The 11,103-nt window shown below is 51.1% G+C and overlaps 1 protein-coding gene across 1 annotated transcript; it reads left to right on the plus strand.

The window, feature by feature from the left end:
- The first annotated feature begins 7,312 nt into the window (after positions 1-7,312).
- LOC120708468 (cation/H(+) antiporter 15-like) lies at positions 7,313-10,666 on the plus strand. Its single transcript, XM_039993741.1, has 4 exons — positions 7,313-7,854; positions 7,937-8,935; positions 9,019-9,430; positions 9,599-10,666. Exons 1-4 carry the CDS (start codon positions 7,324-7,326, stop codon positions 10,537-10,539), a joined length of 2,883 nt encoding a protein of 960 aa, XP_039849675.1. The 5' UTR covers positions 7,313-7,323; the 3' UTR covers positions 10,540-10,666.
- The last annotated feature ends 437 nt before the right edge of the window (positions 10,667-11,103 follow it).

Genomic DNA, 11,103 nt, shown 5'->3' on the forward strand with positions numbered 1-11,103 from the left:
CTGTTAGCCTGCAACAATAAAAACATGTTGCTTGAGACTAAGAATTTCCTCTCATCTCATTTTGATATGAAGGGTCTTGGTGAAGCCTCGTATGTACTTGGCATTGAGATACACCGAGACAGAGCCCAAGGCGTACTAGGATTATCTCAGAAAACTTATATTGAGAAAATACTTAAGAGATATAATCTTGATAAGTGCAATACGTCACCTGTTCCATTGCAGAAGGGCGATAAGCTAAATGGAAGTCAATGCCCTAAGAATGATTTTGAAAGAAGTAAGATGAGTAATATTCCATATGCATCAGCTGTTGGAAGCTTGATGTATGCGCAGGTCTGTACGCGTCCAGACTTAGCATTTACAGCCGGAGTACTTAGCAGATATCAGTCTAATCCAGGATGGACTCACTGGGTAGGCGTTAAGAAGGCATTAAGATATTGTCAAGGCACAAAACATCATATGTTAACATATAAGAGATCAGATAACCTTGAGGTTGAATGTTACACCGACGATGACTTTGCTGGTGATGAAGTTGACAGGAAGTCTACTTCCGGTTATATTTATACACTAGCAGGGGGAGCGATATCATGGAGAAGTTGTAAGCATGGTGTAACGGCTGCATCTACAATGCAAACTGAATTTGTGTCATGTTATGATGCCACGGGACAGGCAGTGTGGCTTAAGAACTTTATACCGACATTAAGACTTGTTGATAGCATCTCGAGACCTATCACAATGTACTGCGACAATCAGTCTGCAGTTTTCTTTTGCGCAAACGATAAACTAAGTGGTGCTTCTAAGCACATAGATCTTAAATATCGTGTCGTGAAAGACAGAAACCGGGACAATACACTTAAGATTAAGCATATAAGTACTAAAGAAAATATTGCGGATCTGCTCACAAAAGGCCTACCACCAATCCTCTTTCAGAAGCATGTCCTAGGCATGGGTCTGGTGGGTAGCCTGGATCAAGTCCTGGTTCAGGGCCATTAAATTTCCCCAATTAAGAATAAGAGTTCTGACAAGGTTTCTTAGTGAGACTATGAGTAATATTGTCCCAGTATGCCATTGTGATGCTGATGACGCATTGGTCTGGTACTTACTGATTTACTAAGGAAGGACGTTAGTTTAGATTAGATTAAGTCATTGACCGAATAGTCATTAGTTTAAGTTTAAGTTGTTGACCTTCGGTCAAGGGGGAGAATGTTGGATTTGTTAATTTGACCTCGGCCAACCTATAACCAACGCAATCAGAGGGGCTATCCATTCCCCAGATCTCGGACTCGGGAAACAAATCCCGAGTCCAGTTTTGCCGTGATCGGGAGGCAAAACCCTAAGCCTATTGGGCTCGGCCCCGGTCCTACAGCGTGCCTATAAGTAGAGGGTCAACTCTATAGGGTTTCCCCATTCCAAACTCTCGTGATTCTCACGTAGTCCACCCTAACCGATCGCTAAGTACGCTGGAAGGCTCGGAAGCACGAGCACCACGTCCGGGGCAGTGCCGGTGGCGCCCTGAAGGACACCGCTACCCCGAGAGATCCCTCAAGGAACGACCACGCTACGTCCCCGACTCCGCTCTCGTCGTCAACGACATCACTACTGCACAGACGACCATGGACGCTATGGCCGCCGATACAAGACCGAATCTTTATGTTAATCCGCATTAGTGAAGTCAATGTGATCTACTATGTAGACTAGATGATCCTATTAGAATGTTCTATACTAACATCGAGTAGGCACGAATGGGCGTCACATTTTAGCTGATTGCATTGGAAGTCGACCATACAGTAGGCACGCATCATCTCTCTTTCTCGGGTAATGCCCGGCCCACTCATCAGTCCAGTAGTCACTAGTCCGCGGGAAAACATTATCTGTTTAGTTAGATGGATCGGGCAACGTTGATAGTGAGAATGTGAGATCTTGCGAATCCAAACTTTGAACCAGCATCGTAAATTGTTTATTGTCCTTTCGTTCGTCCTTGTGATTTCGATGATTGTTGAGAGAACCGAGCGCTGAAATAATAATTTTCCCGCAATAATTAGTAGTGTCCGACTAGGAGGTTGGTTGTCTGGCCTGTCCCATACTACTCCCATTACAGCATTACTTCACGATCGGTTCCTTCGTCGCAAAATCAAAATCAAACAACACGATCGTAATTAGCCTGCCGTGTCGCGGCGGTTGTCAGTTTCCGTCAAGAACGGATAGATGGACCTCGACTTCCTCCCCTCTGGTCGCTCTCCCTCATAAATAAACCACGCTTGCGCTGATGCCGACGGTAATCTGTAGTCGCCCAATTAAGGAGCGAAACAGAACGTTGCACGTTCCGCTCCCAACCACGTTCTTATTTTCTTGCCCGCACGTAAGCCTCCAAGGGGTTTGGATCGACCCTCTTGCGAAATCGCTCCGCCCCTTGAATCAGACCGTGGATCGAAGCGGGCTGACCCCAAAATGGAGAGGAGTCGCAGGGTCGTGACCCTATTGACCCTTGGAGACCCTAGGATCGACCCTCGCATCGCTGCTCATTGCCGCTGCCTGGCCTCGAGAACGATTCCTGCTCCTTGCCGCACGTGGATCAACGTGTTCTGGGCAACGATCCTATTGACACGTAGCTCTCCAGACTCTTACACTTGCACACGTGGATCAACGAGATTGAGCACGTAGCTCTCCAGACTCTTGCACACGTGGATCAACGTGTTCTGGGCAACGATCCTATTGACACGATCAACGTGTCCAGAGATTCCTTCTCCTTGCCGTCATGTGGCTACTACTGCAGTCTTGTCCATGTTGATCGTGCGACCTGCAGCATCGCACTTTGCGCCGCGCAGTAAGGAGGTTCGGTTCGGGGTGCCCCTTGGATTGTTCTGGGCAGATGAGAACAAGGGCGGGCCGATCCTTGATCCTGTTTTTGTGCAAGCGGAGCAGCGGGGCGCGTGCAGGGGCACTCTGATGGGCGCGATTAGCTATCGCTTCAGGTGACGGTCCCGCCAACCGTCGCCTGAAGGCGTCGAAAATTATTTCTACACGGTCATCGTCAAACCTCCATCAATCTACTACGGTCCAATCAAATTTTAACCCAATCAAAACTCAACATGCAAGAAACATCTATATACAGTGAGCTCATGGACATAGACATGCACATGCAAAAGAAACAGATTTCTTTACGTCACTTGCATGCAAACATGTTGAAGATTTAAAAATTAATAAGTCTTAAACCGTCTATCTAAATAAAATTCTGATTGCACCAGTATTTTTCTTATGACAAGATCTTCAAAACAAGACCACACTTGACTATATTTGCAGAATATTTTTGGAAAAAAATTTAACACTAAATAATTATTTTCGAATACTAGGAAAAAATATTTTAAAACCACGAACAAATAATATTTTTTGCGAACAAAAAATTAAACATAGAGAACAAATAATAATGTACAACAAACAAAATAATAATCATCACGAACATTTGATTGTATAGGATAAATAACGGAAAATAAATGTTGCGAACAAATTGATCAACGTCTTGGAACAATTTAATATACAAAGGGAACAAATAATTTGGCATTGCGAACAAATTAGTTACACGCAGACAAATAATTTTGTATGAAGATAAATACATCTACTATACAATCAAATATATATAACATTCAATTTATGAATCAATTCACATATGAACAATTATTTTTACATGTATATATATACGTGGTAAAACAAGTTAGCATACAAAAGAAACAAATCATTTCACACACCAATTTAGGAATCTAAAATACAAAGAAATAAATCTTCATACGGAAAGAAATGTACTAAGTAAACAATAATAAATATACTAAGTATCGTAGTGATAAGATACATAATTTTATAAATCTGCATGCTAAAAAATTAATCTAAAAATATCAACATAAAATACAAGGAAAAATTTGAAAGCAAAAAGGGAAAAGGAAATAGAAGAAAAAACGTGTTAAATGAGTGAAAGCAAATAACAGAAGGAAAAATAAAAGAAAACATATGGAAGGAAAAATGAATAAAATGAAAAACAAATATGAAATAGAATGAAAAATAACGAACATGTGAGGTACACTCCTTTCCCAAAGAATTATTTGTAAATTTATGTAGATACAGAAAATAAAGAAGAATGAAATGGATTATAAAATAGAGAAAACATCTACGTAGGAATAGAAGAAAAGAATAAGTAAGTAAATAAAAGAAAAAGAAATAAGACCCAAAAGATTTGTAGAATGGATAAAAGAGAAAGTGTAACCGAAGAAAAAAAATGGACGGTCGAATGAAACTAGTAACATAGTAAACAAAAGCAGAAAAGAAAGCAAAATAAGGAATAGCAAGCCGCCTAACTGCAACGCTAGTAATGAAACGCTAATAACGCAGGAAAAAAAGCAGAAACGAAAAAAATAAGCTCCGGCCTAACTACATCACCGAGTGGCAGCAACACAACACATGGAGCAATTTTATAGCGCACAAATATCGAAGTCTAGTAATTCAGCATATGGAGTTGCAGTATAATATGGAGACTTGAGGCTCGGATTCGTATTGGGCTCTAATAAATAAAAGAAAAAAACGTACGGCAACAGATCAGAATTTGATAATGGGTCGAATTCATGCTAGTTTCCTTCATACCATGGATCAACTTTTTTAGCACGCGCGACATATAGCTGCTGCGCACTCCGATCCGCTCCCTTTGCAGGCTGACCCGCACGGCACAACAGCAACGTGTCAACAAAATCGCAATCACAGGTTAACGTTACGTACGTAATAGGCGAAATCCTCCTGTACTAGCAGTCTGGGCCACAAACAAATTACAAAAGGACGTTCAAAAAAAAAAGGCAGGTTTCGAACACTGCAGCCTTGCAGGGAAGCCATGCACGCATCGGCCTGCCGGGTTTCTGGCGACGGGCCAGCCTGATGGGCTGAAACCCGGGCTCGACAATAAATATGACCGATCCTCCAAGTTTCCTCTTTGCTTTCCCGTCCCCCTTCCCCCTCGCCCTCCGTCCATCCTTTCTAGAGTTTGTGCGGCCCCGATCCCAAATCCAGAAGAGCGAGATGGCCGACGCGATCCCCGGCTCGCCGAAGCCGGAGGTGTTTGCCGACTGGATGCTCCTGTTCCCGTTGGGCCGCCTCCACTGCTACGACGACCCCGACGCCGCGGCCGACGCCGTGGCAGACGACGCCACCGCCGTCGCAGTTGATACTTCCACCGGCGAGTCCGGCTTCTTGTCCTTCACACTGAGGCATCCGTCGAAGGTATCCTACCTCGACCTGCACTGGCCGTACGGCATACCCGAGTCCCTGGTCGCCATTCCCGCGACTTCCTCGGCCGTGAGCTCCCACGAGAACCTCGTTCTCCTCAACATCTACTCGCCCAGGATGGAATACAGGGTCTGCGCCCCCGATCTGTTCGTCTACACGTTCGGCCCCTCGTCTCCCCCGCCGTCGCTGCGGCGCCTCCCCGCGTGCACGGCGACGACGAAGGGCTTTGCTGGCGGGAGAGTGTTCTTGATGGCGAACACCAGTGTGGGGATCCTGTGTCGCGGCGGCGACCCAAACAACTACGTGGTGGCAGACCTCTTCGTGTCCTGGAAAAGTAGCAGCTTCCATGATGAACGCGACTTCACCACCAACCTGCCTCAGATGTTCGCCGTGCTCGGCACATTCTCCCCCAAGAAGGGGGATTGGACGGTCAGAGAGATGCTTGCTCCGCAGCCGCATGGCCAAGGCCAATTCCCTTACCTCTGGTACTGCGACAGGGTGCTCCCCTTCGCCGGTCGTTTCCTGTGCTGGGTCGACCACTACAGCGGTATAGTGTTTTGTGATTTCTCCGATGAGGACTCACCTGTGCTCAGTTACACGCCTGTCCCTGGCAACCAGCAATTTCCCACCAAGTGGCTGATCGAGAGGTATTGCCCAGAGTCATTCCGGAATGTGTCTGTCAGCCAAGGCATGATGCGTTTCGTTCACATCGACACCGACAGGCAGGGCCTCCAAACAAGTGACCGGGCGATCACTGTTTGGAATCTGATGATGATGGGTGATTGCTGGAGCTGGGAGATTCATCGTAAGATCAACCTTGAAGACCTATGGGTGCAACATAGCTACAGGGTTCTTGGTCTGCCGCCCCTCGTGCCTGAGTTCCCTTTTGTGACCAAGAATGACCCGGACGTCCTGTGTGGTGTGCTGAGGGAAGACAGGTTTTCTGGGAAGGTGTGGTGTGGATAATTTATGTTGACCTGAAGCAGCTGGTGGTTCTCTCATGTGTCCATTATATCAATGAACAGATTGTCTGCCATAGAGATGCTTTTGATAATGAGGAATATAATAACTTCTTGCCTCCGGAGCCCTGGCTTCCCAGTTATATCCCAAGATACCTGAACAGACCACAAGGTAATTAGAAGGTCATAGTGTTCATACAACACCGGCCTCTGTTTAATTTTTTGTCCTCCATTTAACTGTTGCTTTGCTCGTCTGCCTTGCTTCGTTAGGCAATATATATAAATGCTGCCAGTCTAGGGAATATGATTTGAAGAGGTGTGGTTCACTTTAAATAGCTAGTGTATACTGTGTGCTGGCTGTTGGGATCTCTTCAACATATTTCCATTTGAAAAATCTGTTAGCAGCGGCCTCCAGACTAGTCATATTATCATGTACTATTAACTGATTTACTATTTTTTCTCAGTGTCTCATATTCTTTGAGTTCTCTATTGCATCACATGATTGTTGAGTACCGAGCGCTCAAATAAAAATTTATCCGTATCAGTAGTATCGTACTAGCTAGGATGGTGGTTGTCCCATACTACTCCCATTTCTTCACGATCGTCGGTTCCTTCGTTCCGAAAGCGAAATCAAACAATACGATCGTGACTAGCCAGGAGCCTGCCATGTCCGTGTCGCGGCGGTTCTCAGTTTCCGTCAGGAACGGATGGATGGTTCTCTTCTCCAGGCTGCGTCTGACGTCGGCGGTAGCCGTATGCTACCCGCCGACCTCTTGTTCCTCCCCTCCGGTCACTCTCCTCATAAATAAGCGACACCTGCGCTGATGCCGAAGGAAATCCGAAGTCGCCCAATTAAAGAGCGAACGGGACGCTGCACATTCCGAATTTCCGATCCCAACCAGTTCTTGTCAGTTTTCTTCTCCGCACGGAAATCCTGATTCCTGTAGTACTCTGGCAGTCTGGGCCACAAACAAAAGGACGTTCAGAGTCGAAGACTTCTTCCGGAAACCTGGATGCCGCCCATGTGTTGCGATAGATTCTGCTGGATGCTGGTGATAATGGGCCGCGTGCGAACATCTCTGGCCCGCTAACTTTGGTGCATCATGGCATGCAGCTCACCCGGATGCGGACCAATCACGAGCAGACACGCTTCAGTTCTCCCAAAGTCCCCGGGCAGCCGGTCAAACGACGATACAACGCCGCGCGCGATCCGTCGCCTCTGTTTCTGCCGTTTGACCCATTCCCCCCCACCGTCCGGGAGCGTCCACGCGCGCGCCCCCAGCGGTCAGGCCTCGCCCTCGCTGCCACCACCGCCCCCCGGAACCGCAGCTCCGGTGACCGGCGAGGGAGGGCCACCGTGCCATGCGCCAGCAGGATGGACGCCATGCCGATCTCCGACGGGCTGCCGGGCAACGTCACGGCGCAGCTGCACAACGTGACGCGGCCCAAGGCGTCGAGCACCGTGGTGTGCTACTCGCCCATGATGATCACCACCAACGGCATCTGGCAGGGGCTCAACCCGCTCGAGTTCTCCCTCCCGCTCTTCATCCTCCAGACGGCCATCATCGTCGCCACCACCCGCTTCCTCGTCCTCGTCCTCAGGCCCTTCCGCCAGCCCCGCGTCATCGCTGAGATTCTCGTAATACTCGCGCGCTGACCGTGCCTCTGCAAGCTAGCGATCGAGCTTCTCGTATTGATGCATGTCTGCTGCTTGCGCGCAGGCCGGCGTGCTGCTGGGGCCCTCGGTGATGGGGCAGATCGAGACCTGGGCGACCATGGTGTTCCCGCAGCGCAGCCTGCTGACTCTCGAGACCGTGGCGCACCTCGGCCTGCTCTACTTCCTCTTCCTGGTCGGCCTGGAGATGGACATCGACGTCATCCGGCGCTCGGGGAAGAAGGCGCTGTTCGTCGCCATGGCCGGCATGGCGCTGCCCTTCTGCATGGGCATCGCCACGTCCTTCATCTTCCGCCACCAGGTATCGCGGAACGTGCACCAGACCTCCTTCCTGCTCTTCCTCGGCGTCGCGCTCTCCGTCACGGCGTTCCCGGTGCTCGCCCGCATCCTCGCCGAGATCAAGCTGCTCAGCACCGAGCTCGGCCGGATCGCCATGTCCGCCGCCATCGTCAACGACATGTGCGCGTGGGTCCTGCTCGCGCTCGCCATCGCCATCTCCGAGGTGGACAGCGCCGCCATCTCCTCCCTGTGGGTGCTCCTGTCCGGGGTGCTCTTCGTGCTCCTCTGCTTCTACGCCGTGCGCCCCGCCATGTTCTGGCTCATCCGCCGCACCCCCGAGGGCGAGGTCGTCAGCGACACGGAGGTCACCCTCATCCTCACCGGCGTCATGCTCGCCGGCGTCTGCACCGACGCCATCGGCATACACTCGGTCTTCGGCGCCTTCGTCTACGGGCTGGTCATCCCCACCGGGACGCTCGGCGTGGCGCTGATCGAGAAGATCGAGGACTTCGTCACCGGCCTGCTCCTGCCACTCTTCTTCGCCATCAGCGGCCTGCGCACCAACATCCGGAGGGTGAGCGACCCCGTCACCGTCGGCCTTCTCGTGCTCGTGTTCGTCATGGCCAGCTTCGCCAAGATCATGGGCACCATCATCATCGCCGCGCTCTACACCATGCCGTTCCGCGAGGGCATCGCCCTCGGCTTCCTCATGAACACCAGGGGGCTCGTGGAAATGATCGTGCTCAACATTGGAAGAGACAAAGAGGTCAATACATTAATGATTAATGATTATCAGCACCCTGCTGTCAATCGAACCATAATTATTAACGCCATGTCTGCTGTATATAGGTGTTGGATGACGAGTCGTTCGCGGTGATGGTGCTGGTGTCGGTGGCGATGACGACGCTGGTGACGCCGGTGGTGACGGGGGTGTACCGGCCGTCGCGGCGCCTCGTCGGGTACAAGCGGCGGAACCTGCAGCGCATCCGGCACGACAGCGAGCTCCGGATGCTGGCCTGCGTGCACATCACCCGCAACGTGCCGTCCGTGCTCTCGCTGCTGGAGCTCTCCAACCCGAGCAAGCGCTCCCCGATCTTCATCTACGCTCTCCACCTCGTCGAGCTCACGGGCCGCGCCTCCAACATGCTCGCCGCCGCCGCGGCCTCCGCCTCCAAGCAGAGCCGGAGCGGCACGGGGTCCTCACTGCCCCCAGTGACCGAGCACATCTTCAACGCCTTCGAGAACTACGAGAGGCACACAGGTACGGTCAGTGCACTGTGTGACGATGCGATTGTATGGACACGCCTCCTCTTAATATAGCATCATTTTCACAAGGATATATATGATCAAAGGGGAAATTAATATATAATTTCGTTCTATGTGAAGCTGACGCGTTGTTTGCATTGCATTGTGTGACACACACGTACAGGAGGCGTGTCCATCCAGACGCTCGCGGCGGTCTCGCCGTACCAAACCATGCACGAGGACGTGTCCGTGCTGGCCGAGGACAAGCACGTATCGCTCATCGTGGTCCCGTTCCACAAGCAGCAGACGGTGGACGGGGGCATGGAGCCCATCAACCCGCACGTCCGCGGCTTCAACGAGAGCCTCCTCTCCGCCTCCCCGTGCTCCGTCGCCATCCTCGTCGACCGCGGCCTCAGCGCCGCCGCGGCGCGGATGGCCACCGAGCACCACGTCGCGCTCTTCTTCTTCGGCGGGCCCGACGACCGCGAGGCGCTCGCCTACGCGTGGAGGATGGTCGAGACCCCCGGCGTCACCCTCGCCATCGTGCGGTTCCTCCCGCCGGACTACAGGGCTCGGTCCGTCTCGTCCTCGACCTACCGCCCGTCGGCCGTCGGCTCGGACGCCCGCGCCATCACCATCAGCACGGAGGGCAGGAGCGAGCTGGAGATGGACGAGGACTACCTCAACGACTTCCGGTCGCGCAACCACGGCAACGGAGCCATCTCCTACTCCACCAGGACCGTGGCCAACGGCGAGGAGACGGTGGCCGCCATCCGGGGCATGGACACCAGCCTGCACGAGCTGTACATCGTGGGGCGGCGCCCCGGCGAGGCCGGGTCGCCGATGACGGCGGCGCTGGAGGACTGGATGGAGAACCCGGAGCTGGGGCCCATCGGGGACATGCTCGTGTCGTCCGACTTCTCGATGACGGTGTCCGTGCTGGTGGTGCAGCAGTACGTGGTGGCCGAGGCGCCCGACCCCGTCCCCGCGCCGGCCGCGGGCAGCGACCCGGTGCGCCAGTACGTGAGCAACGCCAACCAGCGGCCGGCGTCCGGGGCGTACCGGCCGACCGCGACGGCGGCCAATAGCAGGTGGTCTGGCTCCGGCGGCGCCGTAGTCTACTGAGCAGGATTAATGTACGTTCCTATAGATTTTTTAAGGCATAAAGTAGCTAGGTCCTTGGCCGTTTTGATTCAGGAGGTTTATTGTTTGTGTAGTGTGTACTGCTGTATTTTCGTTCGTTTGATTCAGGAGGATTTGTATCTCATCAGTTCTGACAGTGATCAACTAGTAGCTCTGAAGTCTAAACCACATAAATCCCTCGGGTTATACGTTGTTAACGTTTTCTCTACTGCAGCTCGACCGAAAGCTCATGATGATTTGATCCACTCAAAATGTCATAGAATTCCCCACGTAGCAAAGGAATTTGACTCGAAATAGAGACGTAGCATTTGACTCGAAACTTGTGGAGACTGGAGAGGGAAAACTTGGCAACTGTTTGTAGTTGGAAAAAGTCTGCTTTACCTCCCTCAACTTTCACGAAAGTCTGATTTTCCTCCTCTAACTACAAAACCGGATATATTTACTCCTCGAACTATCAAAACCGGTTCAAATGTCCTCCCTGACAGGTTCTGACCCCGGTTTCATCCTTAAAAAATCATAGTAAATTATAAAAAAAATCATTCAATG

Source organism: Panicum virgatum, chromosome 5K, assembly GCF_016808335.1.
Source record: "Panicum virgatum strain AP13 chromosome 5K, P.virgatum_v5, whole genome shotgun sequence".
NCBI lineage: Eukaryota > Viridiplantae > Streptophyta > Magnoliopsida > Poales > Poaceae > Panicum > Panicum virgatum.

Bases quoted from the DNA above. Each gene is read 5' to 3' on its own strand.
- LOC120708468 (XM_039993741.1), top strand. From the start codon at position 7,324: ATGCAGCTCACCCGGATGCGGACCAATCACGAGCAGACACGCTTCAGT. The intron at 8,936-9,018 runs GTCAATACATTA...TGCTGTATATAG, and splicing joins ACATTGGAAGAGACAAAGAG to GTGTTGGATGACGAGTCGTT. The intron at 9,431-9,598 runs GTACGGTCAGTG...ACACACGTACAG, and splicing joins GAACTACGAGAGGCACACAG to GAGGCGTGTCCATCCAGACG.